Source organism: Cydia strobilella, chromosome 2 (assembly GCF_947568885.1).
Source record: "Cydia strobilella chromosome 2, ilCydStro3.1, whole genome shotgun sequence".
In the NCBI taxonomy this organism is placed as follows: domain Eukaryota; kingdom Metazoa; phylum Arthropoda; class Insecta; order Lepidoptera; family Tortricidae; genus Cydia; species Cydia strobilella.
This window is the reverse complement of record NC_086042.1, coordinates 10,329,617-10,345,319: the sequence shown is the minus strand read 5'-3', so window position 1 is coordinate 10,345,319 and position 15,703 is coordinate 10,329,617. Positions and strand designations below refer to the sequence as shown.

The window sequence follows — 15,703 nt, the reverse complement described above, 5'->3', positions numbered from 1 at the left end:
CAACTTTTGGTTTATGAAGCTCAATCCAGTGATTTGCCGATAGACCCGTCTCTAAATGTGATTTAATATAAGTTTGCGTATGTTTTATAGTTTTGTTTGTGAATTTCATTGCGGGAATGTAGCTGAAATCTTAATTCCCGGTGTTAGCCATTTCGTCTTTCTCGTGCTATGTATTTTTATTTTTATTAGTGGGAAGCATAATTCAAAAAAGAGAGTAATTAAATCATGAAATTCCGTGAATGCTTCGTCAACATTATTTGCCCTAAATGTATCACTAAAAGACAAATTTTCAATGCATTCTCTAAATTTTCTACGATTAGTTTTGTTCATGTCGCGTTTCCAAATATTAACATAAATAATCCTAAATGCATCGTAGTTGGTTATCTCTATGGGAGGCGGAGTTTAGCTTCGCTCGTAAGGATCGAGGTAATTTTTTTCTGAAGTGGTTCACCGGGAATGTCTCCGATTGTACATGACTTAAATCCTATAATAATCTTTCTCTAACCAATTCAGTCAGTTTTTCTGTATTTGCAACTTCAGACATCGCGGTGAACGCGGCGTTCTCTGTCTCGACGGCAATATAACTCTAGAACGCGGCGTTCCGCTTTGACCGCCCGCCTGCCGGGTGCGTTATCGTAAAGACTCACGTACATTCGAAAGAACGCAGGACTCTCCTATATATTATACTACTCTTTGCGCAGGACTCTGAAACGCGGAACTCGGAACTCCAGACCGCTTTCTGTCTGCGCGGGCTCTACATATTTGAATAGAATACCTACGTAGCAATAAAAAGCCGTTGCCATGGTTTCTTACACTGCTCTGTCAAAATATTTACGTCAACGCGCTTAACTCTCGAGCTATTTCAGATAAGTTTCTCATAAAACAATAAATTAATATAATTAACAATGGGTGAGAGGGCAGCTGCATCCGCAGAAGACACGCTAATCCGATATGACAATCCTGTGTTGGTAACCAAAAAGCAGGAGGCGGCGGTAAGTGCGACTACAGCCCATTCCCACCTACGTGACTTATGGGTATTGGGTATTTATTATCTTCCCTCTGTGCGACCGTTCATTGCCTACTTACTACAGTTACTACTAGTGAAATTCCAACTGTTTAGCAAAGTTGTTTTTCCAGCAAACTTCATTCACTATAGTAAAAATTTCACTAGAGCTCTTTTAACTTTTTTTATCTACTAATACGAGTTCAACTTAAACTGTTTAACATAGTGCGTCGCGCTTGCACACATGTAAAAGGACTAGAAGGCAGGCGAGGTAGCAGGTAGCACAAGCAAACAATCCCTATTTATAGTTTTTACTTTTGATCCGTCAAAGTCGTCAAATGTGCATTTACGAACAAAGCCCGCATGGTGATCCATAAAAGCCCGGTTGACAATGTGATTTGTTGGAACACTTTTTTTTATTTTATTGAAAATGCGGGAAAAACCTTTACATTGTAACAGCCAGCTGGCGTGGCTGCTGCAGCTGCGCAGCCCTGCATTCCCACTGAGGCTAAACGGGAAACTGAAGAAATACTAAACGCCATTCTGCCGCCGAAAGAATGGGAAGAAGAGGGCCAAATCTGGACTCAAAAGGTAAGTTAACAATGTAGCATTGTACGAACTGACTGTAAAATAGGTAAAGTAAAGTATTACTAGTCTATTTTTACAGTGCCCGCGCGTCTGAGCGAGCGAGAACCGGCCTACTTTTAACTAGAATTAAATACAACTTTTGAGATACCCCCCTAGAAACTGAGAAAAGGCTGTAGTCATCCAAATCAGGACATAAATTGCTAAGCGTTTAAAACTATTGATGTAGAAAGCATAGATTGCGTTTATGTCGCGCTAATAGTCTTTAGGACATATTATTGTTTTAAGGAAATATCCCTAATTTTATAACATTTAAGACTTTCGCGTTTTAAACACATATTATGGAATCACATTAACAACCGGGTCTATCGCGAATTTATTTAGTTACCTTTAGGTATTTACCGACGTTTCGACTGGTTTCACTGGTCGTGGTTGCGGCTAACTGATGTCCTAGCAAAATGTCAAAACAGATTTGTGTAACTACCCGACGAAAAGTGTACCTATAAAAGTTTGGGGTAGACCACATTTTCAAACCACTTACTACAAATATGTTAATTTATTGTCAATAGTCCGACACGCAACACACAATATTCACGCACATCCGAAAATAGATCCCTTGGCTTTAACTTCTGGATCATTGGTCCCTAAGTTGGCGATAAGTTAAATCCATCTTCCCTATTTAAAATTCTGGGGTGTTTTTTGATTTCAATCGCTTCTCGCACAACTCGAGGGTAATAATGGCGTTCAGTGGAGACAACTTGGTTTATGAAGCTCAATTCAGTGATTTGACTTCCGCAACTACATTCTATTTTGTAAACGCCCGGATTGACATCTTTTGGACTGCGTTAAAGGTCTGCTACTTTGAATAACGGCTTCGGCTTGTTAGTATACAGACTTGCACTGCTCCAATTTTTACCTTTCACATATGGTAAAAACACTGGTTGTCTCTTGACCTCTGGATGTATTTCCGTTCTTTTCGGCTTGCGTTTCATCCTCCCACGGTATCCATTCTTCTCCAGTACAGTTTGGACATGGGCTTGTTCACCGTCCAGGTGCTCAGGGTCACATAAGTCATGTGCCCTGTTCACCAAAGACGTGTTGACGGATTTCGTCAGGTAGTTACACAAATCTCTGTTTTGACATTTTGCTAAGACATCATCAGTTAGCCGCGACCAGTGAAACCTGTGTCGAAACAAATAAAGGTAATAAAATAAACTCGCGATAGACCTGCTTCTAAATCTGGTTAAATATCCCTAAATTCGTCAGATTTCTTCAACGCCAGCGACGCGACTGGACGTGATCAACCTGCAAGAGATGTTGGATACTCGTTTGCAGCAACGACAGGCGCGGGAAACTGGCATCTGTCCGGTCCGTCGGCAACTTTATACGCAGTGCTTCGATGAACTCATACGACAGGTGCCCTCATTGTTGCCCTCTTACACTGTACATTTGTAACTGTAACATTTACTTGTAACATTTTAGAACACTTTAAATACTCGCTGAACAAGGTAGACACTTCTGCTGCTGGTTGTATTATATACCACATTAAGCCGCGTTCTCACTTAGCTCTGAGCGAGCAATTGTTCGTTCGTTCGGTTAATGGAAACCCTTGCTCCATAGTAAATGGGAAGAGCAAACAATTGCTCAAGACAATATACTGATTTAAACTAACACGATTTTCACTCATAATTTTAAAGCTAACACGGGACTTAATCGCATACAAACTTACGTTTATTTATGGCCTCACGTTTCGAACGTGACGTTACGTTCGTGGTCACAGGCAGACTGGCGAGGAATTGTATCAACATCTTCTCAAGACAAAATGTTTGCTCAGGACAATAAATGGAAACGCGGCTTAACACTAGAAAAAAATTATATGTATAAATATTGAATATAAGATAAGACTCCTTAACTCAAAAAATCTTTTTAATTTAAGATTAGTAGTTAAGTTAAATATTACATGTGCTTTTTTATAAAAATAAACAGTTAAAAAATTTAATTTTTTTTTACTCCTTGTCTGACGGGGTTTTTCCCACTAGTTACCACCAAGTTGTTACCAGTGGTAACTACTGGGAATTTTTTTCCCGCCTTTTACCACTTAGTGCGGTGGTTTTTGGTCTAGAAGTCTTCTAGAAATCGATTTTCGCTCATGTCGTGTCGTCTCGAACATGGGTATATTTGGTATCAGTGCATTCAGTGTGATGTCCTGAACACAAATATATGAGATGACACCGAAACGAGAAACCGTTTAGGCTGTAGGGCTTGCCAAATAAATGGACATATATTCATACCCACGCTCGAAATACATTACCCTCCTTCTGATGCAGTCGGGTAAAAATACCATTGTATACTATTTTTTACAGGAAACGTATTTTTACTCGACTGCATCAGAAGGAGGGTAAAGGGTAATGTTTTTCGAGCGTGGGTAGGTATGTATTTATTTGGCACGCCCTATAGCCCGGACGGTTTATCGGCTAATCCACTATTCGTTGCATCTCTACTTTGTACTGCCGACTTTATGACGTCACAGCAACTACCCCCACCACTTTCGCGCTTGTCATCTTATATATTTGTGTTCAGGACATAATACTGAATGTACTGATACCAAATATATCCATGTCTGCGACGACATGAGCGAAAAGTAACCTAAAGCATGTTCCGCCAAGCTACTATTAACTAGTAACTACCGGAAAAAAAAAACCCAGTAATTATAGTATGAATCTCCTCAAATGATTTTTACGTCTAAGACCCTAATTTGTGGCACGCGGTCAAACACAATGGCCGACCGCTCCCAGAAAAGAAACAATGGCTTTTGTTTAACAGATTAGGGTCTTAGGCGTAAAAGTCATTTGAGAAAATTCTTACTATACCATCAACTTGGTTTGGTGGTAACTGCTGGGATTTTGTAAGCGTTCAATACTAATAAAACAGTATAAATATAGTGCTTTAATCAATAATTTTAAGTCGATTAGTGTTTCAGTAAACTGCCTTGTTCGTTCGTAGTATTGAAAGGGACTTTATTGCCGATGGCGCTTACGCCATAATCAACGATGCTCCTATATAAATAGGTACAACGTTGCGCTACGCAGTGCGGCGTAAGCGCCCTCGATAAAAGGTCCGTTTCATAGATAACGTCACAATTAATTCAATTTACAATTAATAAGATAAATTTCATCCAAACGTTAATTTCTCCTCAACTATTTTAGTTTTTGCACTTGCACCGGTTAAACAGTTTTAAAATTTAACATTTTTGATCACTTTTAATGCAGTTTACTGAAACACTAATCGACTTCACACTATACCTACTTATTATACTATACTATTTTTATTAGTATTGAACAACAATTTGGTGGTAACTACTGGGAAAAAAATCCCAGTAGTTACCACTGGTACCCAGGTAGCAGTGACGTCAGCGACGTAATAATGACGTATAAATGCTACCTGGGTAACAAAGTAGTGGTGGTAACTAGTGGGAATAACTCGTTTGACGTAGTTTCTCGCTTAGCCAAACGCACCACCAAATTTTAATATGACGATTGACGAGTTATTTTCAGGTGACAATAAACTGCGGTGAAAGAGGACTTCTGCTTCTGAGAGTTCGCGATGAAGCAAGAATCACGATGGAAGCGTATCAGACATTGTACTGTAGCTCAATCGCTTTCGGCATGAGGAAAGCACTACAGGTAACAAAATACACTGTGTAACCTAGTAGGTACCTTAATTTTAGGGCGGAATAAAAACTGCGTAGATTCTGGGTCATTGGCCGCATCAAACAGTGTCAGTTGCTTGACAAACTTAAAGATTTGGCGACTGCATTAGGTGAACGACCCAGTGTAGTTGCACCCTTTAGTTGCCCAAAGGCTACTAACTTTGCTTCACGGTTTTCATAATAAACTTGAAAATTGTTGAACAGTCAGAACAAGGCAAATCCGACCTAATGGAACAAGTGGCGAAGCTGGAAGCGGAGCGTTCAGCTCTCGAAAAGACTTGTGCAGAGTTGAAGCAGAAGACAGAACAGCTTGAGCGTCGGGCGGCTGAGCTACGTGCTGCCGAGGAGAAGAGACACCAGGAGGAACTTCTGGCCTTGAAGAAGACCAATGCCCAGCTCAAGGTAAGTTTATGTTGTTTATGGTAACTGGTTAAGCGTCACCATAGATTGCGCGCTGGTTTCTGGGCTTCCAGGAGGAGCACATTTACAGCTCCAACTAAGTTAACCACACAGAACGGAATCCGGAGACGAAACCACGTATCCTCGAGCTGCCGAGAAACGACATTAGTTTGGTATAAGAAGTACTAGTTTTGATGGAAGCAACTGCCACCTGACCTCCCAACCTAGAGGAAAAACTAAGCCGTTTTGGGATTAATTAAGTTTCTCTACAATGCTTTCCACTACAGAAAAGCGATAGTACTTAAATATCAAACGTAGATACATAAGTTGCAAGAAACTCATTGGTAGGAATCGGGGTTTGTTCGGACACACTACCTCCGGTTTGAAAGGCCTTACCGCTAAGCTACCTACCAACTAATATAAAGGCGGGCAAACGGGACAAGACAAGAGACACCAAGAGCGGTAAGCTCGCGAGTGGTAAGCGTCAGTTGACTAGAAACCGGTCAAACATGTGCGCACTTGATACTATTGGCTCGTGTATCACTAGCCTTATTAGGTATTACGTGCATTTTACTTACGCAATTTATTTGATAATGTTTTTTTTTCACAGGCTCAACTAGAGGGTATCATCGCTCCGAAGAAATAACCTATTCTTAAAATATTTATTAATTGTTTTTGTTAAAGCTTGATTAAGGAACTGTGTTCCTATACATATAAACGTAACTAAAATATATCTATACACTATAAAAAGGATAAATAATACACAAAATGTTTTATTAAAATATATATTAAACCATTTAATTGGGACAAACATACAATATTTTCATTAGTTTACAATTCATTTACCACTCGAGAACCTTAAAAAGGTATAAAGGGCACACATAGAAACATTTCATCCAAACATACAAGTCTATTCCATACGATACATCTCCCATTAAATAGGTACTCAATATTATTAGGTATATATAGTTCATACAGTCATTTTCGGAATATACAACTTGAGATTAATGATATAACATAGACAGATACATTTTAAAAATGGATACGCACTATCCAAACGGATGAAAATACATTTTCAGTAAACGCCAATCAAAAGTTTGTTGCCAAGGGCCTGACTAGGACGTACAATCCCAGTATAAGTTATCAAATATCAAGTTCCATGAAATACGACACCGACTTGGAAATAAAATTCACCTACCAACCATTATATCGGCAGACCTTATAATTGACACGAAATAAAATGCAATAAATTCAAATCACAAATTCATTGTAACATTACAACATTAATACCTTTTGAGAAATAACGGCACCACATAGATATGAACTGAAATCCTTATCCTTACAATAAAAATACTACGACAACGCTAAACACAAATACTGAATTAATAACAAACACTGCACAAATAAAATTTAAAATATTGATTAGGTACAAGTAGAGTAATTGAATGTTATTTGTGGCAGGACGGTGTAATAAAGTTCCATGGGCCCGTAACGTAATACACTATCACTTTTATCCGGCGATACTCATATCCATATGCGTATTGTAGCATAATCAAAACATTATGAAATCCACGATAATGTCGATATTCTCAATAACTCATACGGGTCGGTAATGTGTAATGTAAAACCGGTCCTTAGATGTGTTCAGTCGTGATGCCATAACCATAATGGCTTGATCTGAGCAGGTATGCCGCTCGAACGCATCCAACCACGTACCTACCTTAACAAATACCACTTAACAGGTACAGTTTAACATAAAATAAATACCTAATAGCTTTTACAAGAAGTCAAACATTAAAAACTTGCACGGAATGAAAATTATCAATATTAAATACATAAAGTATTCAAAGTATAGACTATATCAAAATAGGTGATACCTACCATAAACTACCTATACGTCTAGCAATCTCCGTCGCAAAAATAATATAAAATAAAAAAATAAAAATTGTGATCCGAATAAGCGACGCCGGTCGATTTCTTCAAGGAGCCCCTCTATATAAGAAGTCGGTGGAATATTTAACTTATTATCACAGTTACAATACAAAGCTAGGATGGAAACTCGCGCGTCAATAGTAAATCAATAATTATAATCCGTTCGTTCGTTTGAAGAAATCCACACCGGCCGGTCGACCGGGAGTCGTCGTGTGAAATAAAAAAAAAGTTGTTGGTTCGCCTCGTGGTCGTGTGATGGCTTAGGTTGTGATATGATAGGGGAGACGGCGAAGGGGCGGTCTACTGGTCGGTCTCGGTGTAGGCGGTGAGGCGGTGCGCGGGCCCGACGGGGATGGCGGTGACGCGACCGGCGCCGCCGTCGAGCAGCGGGTTGACGACCTGCACGATGTCGGGCTGCAGCGAGCTGTCGCCGTCGCCATCGCCGTCGGGCTCCGCCTCGCCCAGGTTCATGTCCGCTCCCACTCCCACGTCGCTCGGCGCCGTCTCGCTGCTGGGACTGGTTGTCAATTCCAACGATATTATCTTCTCCTGTGTGGTCTCCACCTGTCAATTAGTTTACATTATACTACTGAAATGCCGGATGAAAATGATTGCTGTGCTTGTTAGCTACAATGATCGAATCGTTGATTAGTTGGAATCTGATGAAAATGCTATCAGGTGCCTTGTAAGGCAGTAGTGTAATAGCACAAAAAAATACAAATGATACTACATGTATTTATTTTTGAACAAGTCACAATTGTTTTAGAAAATTATCTAATATCTATGTTAAGGACGATAATAATGTCAATTGAATTTGGATGAAACATGAATGGAGGACTCAGTAATAAAATGAGGAAGTGCATACCTAACTTGTGTAACATGTTTAGACCATATCAAACAACACAAAACAACATGCGATTTATTTTTATTATTGCCAGAGGTAAACCCACAGAAATATATTTCTGTGGGTAAACCAGGTGCATTGTTTCTAATATAGACTACGTGCATGTATACTCATACATACTTTCTAAGTAATATAATTTACCTAGAAAATACCTATAGGTTGTGTCTACTGTCTAGAGTAGAAACAATAAGCTAATTAACCAGCATCACCAAGCCGCCATACCAGACTAAACTAAAAATCTTATAGAACACAACAAACCATTGATCGGGGTGATGATTCCGTCACTAGAATCCAGGTATCGCCTGGTAAAACATACATCGATATGTTATCATGCCATGCTGATATATCATGCAGGACAAGTGGAAAACATGTAAAATATATTTCATGTAGCATGAGTCTTTCACGTAGGTACTTTTAACGCCAACAGTTGCAAAGCAAAGAAAGTGTTCCAAATTATCTGCACAAGGTTATTATAGGTTATTGCTACTGTTCAACAACAAAGTCGTGTACAGCATTTTAACACTTCACCCGCCTAGCTATTTCTGCTGTCGACTGTACAGTGCGTTATTAGACATATGTGCCATTCTCAAACAAAAGGGTACTTATTGTCGGTTGTCAATAAGGCGCTATTTCCATATAGCTTCAATTTGAAATCAACCTTATTGACAAGCGACAATGTGGTACCTTATGGTTGAAAATGTCACATATGTCAGACTGGAATATAGGTACGATTCTACAAAAACTCTTGCTATATGAAAACAAAATATAAGTAAATCCGAATAAACAAATATAGATTTCAATATACACATCATAAGTTATGTTAAGAACAATCACAGAAATAAGTGTTTATCATATTATTACGTATAGTATAATGTACGTATATCGATGGCTTATGTAAGCATGCCAAATAATTTAAGAATTGAGATTAACCAATCAATAAATTTTAAATATTAGCCTACAGAAATGTCAAGTATAGCAGGTATACACTAGAAGCCAATGACATACGGACAAAGCCAACTATAACCACATCAAATTAACTTATTGTGAGTTTTGTTAACGTGTCTATCTACGGATCTCTAGGTTCAAGTTATGGTGTTTCACGAGTGCGAAGTGTGCATTTACTTTACATAGACCGCCCCATTAGATTTACAATTATCAGGTGTTTTATACACGATCGTCTGTTAGTCCTCTAAATCGCTCGTTTTCAGTATTACGTCTTCAGTAAATCTGTTGTAGTCAAAGTCCAGCGTCAAGTCGCGTCATTTCTCTAATAATTGCACGTAGAAAGCTAAGCGTTTAAGATATACAAAACAGATATAATAATTAAAAAAAAAAAACAATACACGCAAAATACGGCGTTTCTTGTGTGTGAGCGTCTTGTATGTATACTTAGTGTAGCGGAATGTACAGTTCGCGAGGACACCGTACCTCTTTCTCAATGACTTTCTCAATGTACTCGACGGTTCGCACTTTAGTCTCGCCGGTCGCCGGGCACACGTATTCCTCCGAGCGGAAGGTAATGCGCTCGTCTAACAGTTTTTCCTTCTCCTTCACGGCAAGTATCTGCCCCGGTTTTGTACGTAACGCGATACGTGGCAGGGGCCATTTCTATAATTTGTAAAGCCAATTTTGACATACACATCCCAGAAGAACGGACCACATTGCTAGCGAAGCGACACATTAATTCCCACCCACAAAAAATACGATCACAAAATGTTACTTATTTTAATTTATTAAGTACATTTAGATATTTGGCAAATAGCAGTTTGAATTTCATGAAGTAGGTGAATGTGTGTAAACTTATTTTGATTTGTATTGTGCTAATGACTCAATGTTTAGGTATAATGGATTTCATTCTGAAAGGAATGGATGGTTATTCATTCAAACGATATGCATTCGTCTATGAAACACCAGCAAATCATTAGTGTTAATAAACATTTGGATGTTAAAGGTTACGGACAAACAATTATTTGGATTACATTACGACACATTCGAAATTAATTGTGGAAAGAAAGATATGACAACATATTCCATTGAATTATCACGTATAAAATTAGTAGCGCAACTGCTAACGTGCTAAGAAATTATCGAGATACTTCTTCATCGTTCTTTCCACCAGGTCATTGGTTTTCTGAGCACAGCCAAGATCAAAAAAATCTATACAACAAAAATACCTAAACAACATTATATAGTTGAAGGCGTAAGAGAGCTTAGTCACACATTTAAGTATTTTTGGTAAGGTTATAGTTATGTTTCATTTATTTTTGATGTTGACTGTGCATTTAATATTAATAGGACAACAGTTACACGAAAGTAAGTAAAAATTAGATAATAATTACCTCGGACGGAGACTTATCTCTCGAAGCAACCTCTCCAATGATTTCGGAGGCTGGACCGACCATGCTTTTTATTACTTTTTGTGATTCAATCGCTTCCTGTAAAGAAATGTTCACTGGTTAATTAAGTATATCAGTAAGCTCCAGACAAATTTGTTCCTAGAAGGCAAGATTTTGATCATTCTTACTTTTACGATTAGCTTAAAAAAGAGTATCAGTTGACCCTTACTTGTCACTGGTTCCCGCCATCTTGAATTGTTATTAAAAAGGCGGGTACACTGTAACAAGGCCGACAAGGAGCATTTCGTGTACAGACGAGTTACAGTGTAGACGTCTTGGAATATTTCTTGTAAATTGGTTGTTATTATGTTGGTAGCGAACGAATACAGTTAAAATATTGGTACAAGTATTAGTTTTCATCATCAACCCGGTGTTAACCTAACAATGCTTTTCTAGCAAAAACGAGATATTAACAAAACCATAGAGTAACTTATACTAGAGCAAATAGTAAATTTTGTAACCCCAGTAAATTCACTGCCATACGATAAAATGTATCTAAGTATGGATACATGATTTTTTTTATTTGCATTAATTACTTTTATGATTTTGACCCATGTTCTTTCACTGATATGCGTTAAAATTGTTAAATAACAAACGAAACCGTCAACGCCATCTATACGACAGTAGGCCAAAGCTAGTAGCGCCCTCTGAACGAGAATCAAATTTTCTTGATTTTCGAGGCACGTTTTTTCCTTAGACTCTATCCATCTATTACGGAGTTACATTTATCTTTGACAAAACGAAACAACGACAAAACTCTGTTATAGGTAGATAAGGAAAGCAAGTCAAAGATAAATGATGATGATGATGATGTATTCCTGTTATCCCTCATTAGGGACATAGGGCTCGCAGAAGAATCCTCCATTTGTCACGATCTTGAGCGGCTACTTCCAAAAGATAAATATACCTAATTTATTTTTCATTAAAGTATGTATTTCATTAATGTAAAATGGCCTTGCTACTCCTAAAAAACCGGTCAAGTGCGAGTTCGTTTAACTCGCGCACCGAGGATTCCGTACAAACTTTAAATTTTCTCATGTAACTATAATCACGAAAGACTGATCAGAAGCACAATTGTGTACAGCGCCATCTATCTGCAAATTGGCTCACTAATTAGCGTAACTAATAATGATGGCGTGACATGTTTTGAGGATATAAAAATTAATTTTAACCTCGATGACTTAAGGCATATTTTAAAGAATAGATGACTAAATCACATTCTACCACTTATCTACATATGACATTGACAGTTAAAATTATTCATAGTTTGAGCTTTTGAAAAATCAATTCTAAACAAGTTTACTTGAAGCGTTTTAATGAAAAGTTATGCACTTATGTACATGTCACATGTGGCATTGATTGTTAAAAGTTATCCACGGTAGTACTATTAGTTATTCTGTGTCCATGGTTTAAACTTTTGAAAAATAAATTCTATTGCAGTTTATTTGGCGTTTTTTTAAAGTGAAACTTTTTTCCATCGCCGCTAATTTAACTGTCTTTAGCAAGTCGCATTACATCATTAGTAAAATTCTACTTTATTTCTAGTATTTAGAGTTCATAGTCTTTGAAATAAGCTTGTAATTTCATACAAAATTTTAAGGACAGTAGACCTTAAACCGTCTGTCAAAATTAAATGAACTGTAGATAAACATAAAGAATAATTGGGAAGTGAAATTTGGCAAAAAGTATTTGGCCCAAACATAAGTACACCGATAATTGCAGATTAAATAGCTTGGCTAGTAACTCGTTATATACATAGAAAAACATTTAATAAACTGAAGAAATAAGTATTTTTCTCAACGTTGCAGCGTTCGATTAAGCATCGTCGCCTAATGAGGACTAAGATAAAATAATCAAAGTCTAGCCGTAAAAAGTCGACTACGAGGGGCGTTCAATATAAAGTGAGAATGAGATGCAAACTCTTTCAATATTAGGAAATTAAATACTGGCCGGTAAAGCTAATCTATGTAACTGATTGCTATGAAATAAAAAAACGAACTGTCTTTTGTTTAAAAAAAAATACGGTCATTTCTTTGTCACGCTATTGAGTACGTTAGCGAAAATGGAGAAAATTGAACTGCGCGCCGTTATCAAATACTTGTGTTTGAAATTTTATTCTACGGACCAAGTCAATTTAGATTTGCGGGACACTTTAGGGTCTACGAGTCCCGATGGGCTATTACTAGGGAAAGCAACACGGCTCTACCAATGTACTGACAATTTTGTTTCGAGTCCATGCATGCAGCAGTGCTATAGGAGAGGACAATATGATTTGGAGAACGTTTTTGAAAAGTACATTTTTTTAACAATAAGTGTTTCATGCAATTTTATTATACGATCAAAATAAACTAGATTAAACATTACTATTACGGTTCCCATTACTGTCATTTTATCTTCATGTGTAAAATTTATTAAAATAAACAAAGTTGTTGTGTGGAACTAGACTAGACGAACTAATTTTCATCGGGGCTAGTAATGCTCCTCCGTATACGACAGTCACACGTTGGTGCGCCAAATTTAGACGTGGAAGAACATCGACCATGGATGACCCTCGCTCCGGACGCCCTACTACAGCAGTAACTAAAGAAATTGTAAAAAAGGCGAAAACTTAGTTAAAGCGGATCGTCGTGTCACGGTTCGTTATATTGCTGAAAATGTAAAGATTTCAACAGGGAGCGTGCATAATATTTTACATGAACGCTTGGGTATGAAAAAAGTATCTGCGCGTTGGGTACCAAGAATGCTTACTGACACGCAAAAACAAACTAGAGTCTTGATGTGTTAAGAAGTTTTGGACCTAATACAGCAAGACCGGGAACTTTTTTTGGCGCGATTTATAACAATGGACGAAACATGGCTCCATAATTACGACCCTAAAACGAAACTGCAATCTATGACATGGAAAAGGCCATCATCTTCAACTACGAAGAAATTCAAGGTGGGCCCATCTGCCGGTAAGGTCATGGGCTCTGTTTTTTGGGATGGTAAAGGGGTATAATGATTGAGTATCTCGAGCATGGAGCTACTATTACAGGCACTTCATATGCCAATCAAATACCAACATTGCGCAATGAGATCCGCGAAAAACGGCGAGGTAAACTCTCGAAAGTTGTGCTGTTCCGCCAGGACAATGCCCCGGCACACAAGTCCGCCGTTGCAATGCCCGCAATTCGTGATGCTAAGTTCGATATCCTTAAGCATCCTCCGTATTCACCAGATCTCGCCCCCAGTGATTTCTATCTATTTCCGAGATTGAAAGAATACCTGAGAGGCCAGAAATTTGAAGACGACGACGCGCAGATATCCTTTCCCACAGCTCAAACTATCCCCATACCAAGTTTCATCTAAATCGGTTCAGCGGTTATTGATTCCCCATACAAATTTCCACCCCCCTTTTCACCCCCTTGAGGGGTGAGTTCTGGGATAAAAAGTATCCTATGTCCTTCCCCGGGACTCAAACTATCTGTATACCAAATTTCAACTAAATCGGTTCAGCGGTTTAAGCGTGAAGAGGTAACACACAGACAGACAGACAGACTTTCGCATTTATAATATTAGTATGGATTGTAACTTATTTGATTATTCAATAAATAAATAAAAATGCTCAACGTGTATAGTATAACTATAATGCAAACATTACACTAGATCGGTCTCTGCATGCAAACAATGTCGGTTGCCTGGCAAGCTTATACTTTGTATTTGGCGGCCGTATCAAATGAACGACCAGTTAAATTGTTGTATGTAACATACGAATGGTACCTGCTCCAGTGAGCGTAGCCTGGCAGCTCGCCACGCGGCGCGTTTAGCAGCGCGTGCGGCGGCGTCCTCGCCGTCCGCGCCGCCCGCGCGTCTGCGCGACTTCGCCGACGGACTCACACCGCCCGTCGATACACTGTGAAACATTGTATGCATATTTATTAGTACATTATGATACAAGTGTGCTAAGTTGGTTATTACACACGAGGCGATATTGTGCGCGCGAGCTGTAAGCGAGCGCGCAATAAGAAAGCCGATGTGTGTAATGACCAATGCACACGCGTTTCATACGACGTTTTTCAACACACTTGCGAGAAAAAAAAGAAACTTTCATATTAATCAAATTTTAATAGTTAAAACAGTTAGAATTGTGTGTTTCATCTGCCGGCCGGGCCGGCCCTCGCTCGCCCCGGCCGCGGGCCGCGCACTGCGCAGGCGGTCGGGCGCGCCCGTGCCCGCCAGTCCGACCAATTAAAGAAGGCTCCCTTTCCATGAATATTATTAGCAATCAGTTACGTTCTTAACTCAGTCGAATAATATAATGAAGAAGCACGAGTGGAATAATACACTGAAAGAGCACGCGTGTTTAATATCTAGGATTATGAGCCAAAAATCGGTGGAATAAAAACGTCGTTTTGAGCAAGTGTGTTGAACACACATCGGCTTTCTTATTGCGCGCTCGCTTACAGCTCGTGCGCACAATATCGCCTCGTGTGTACTGACCAACTTAGCACACTTGTATCATAATGTACTAATATATATTAAACAGGGTGAAACAGGGGACGACACCTGTATTATTGTTTATGCTAACGATTTTGAGAGCTTAAAATCTAAACTTTGCCATACATCAAATGGTGAGATGGTTCTCCGCCAATGGCACATGCTATAAAATTTAGAGAAAACAAGTACAGTACATTTCCAATTAAAAAAATCTAACAAACCTAAACTCAATATTGTGCTTGATAACACCGAAATTCCGCAAGTTGATTCCGCGAGGTACCTTGGATTTTAAATTGACT

At 38.7% G+C, this 15,703-nt stretch overlaps 2 protein-coding genes across 13 annotated transcripts in view; one reads left to right on the top strand and one right to left on the bottom strand.

The window, feature by feature from the left end:
• The first annotated feature begins 822 nt into the window (after positions 1 to 822).
• LOC134751484 (putative inner dynein arm light chain, axonemal) lies at positions 823 to 6,418 on the top strand. The gene is made up of 6 exons (XM_063686904.1): positions 823 to 992; positions 1,463 to 1,594; positions 2,855 to 3,004; positions 5,143 to 5,271; positions 5,502 to 5,699; positions 6,307 to 6,418. Exons 1-6 carry the CDS (start codon positions 906 to 908, stop codon positions 6,340 to 6,342), a joined length of 732 nt encoding a protein of 243 aa, XP_063542974.1. The 5' UTR covers positions 823 to 905; the 3' UTR covers positions 6,343 to 6,418.
• Positions 6,419 to 6,465: 47 nt separating this feature from the next.
• The window catches only part of LOC134751598 (protein lap4), a 159,227-nt gene continuing 149,989 nt past the window's right edge, over positions 6,466 to 15,703 (bottom strand). For 9 of the 12 annotated variants that reach the window (XM_063687095.1, XM_063687121.1, XM_063687106.1 and 6 more), the window contains 4 exons: positions 14,688 to 14,820; positions 10,872 to 10,967; positions 9,961 to 10,140; positions 6,466 to 8,192 (listed from right to left, as the gene is read on the bottom strand). In XM_063687095.1, coding sequence (XP_063543165.1) covers positions 7,929 to 8,192; positions 9,961 to 10,140; positions 10,872 to 10,967; positions 14,688 to 14,820 — 673 coding nt within the window. In that variant the 3' untranslated portion in view covers positions 6,466 to 7,928. Of the gene's footprint in view, positions 8,193 to 8,790; positions 8,835 to 9,960; positions 10,141 to 10,871; positions 10,968 to 14,687; positions 14,821 to 15,703 lie in introns of all 12 variants that reach the window. The other 3 variants (XM_063687100.1, XM_063687103.1, XM_063687091.1) reach the window with 3 other exon arrangements.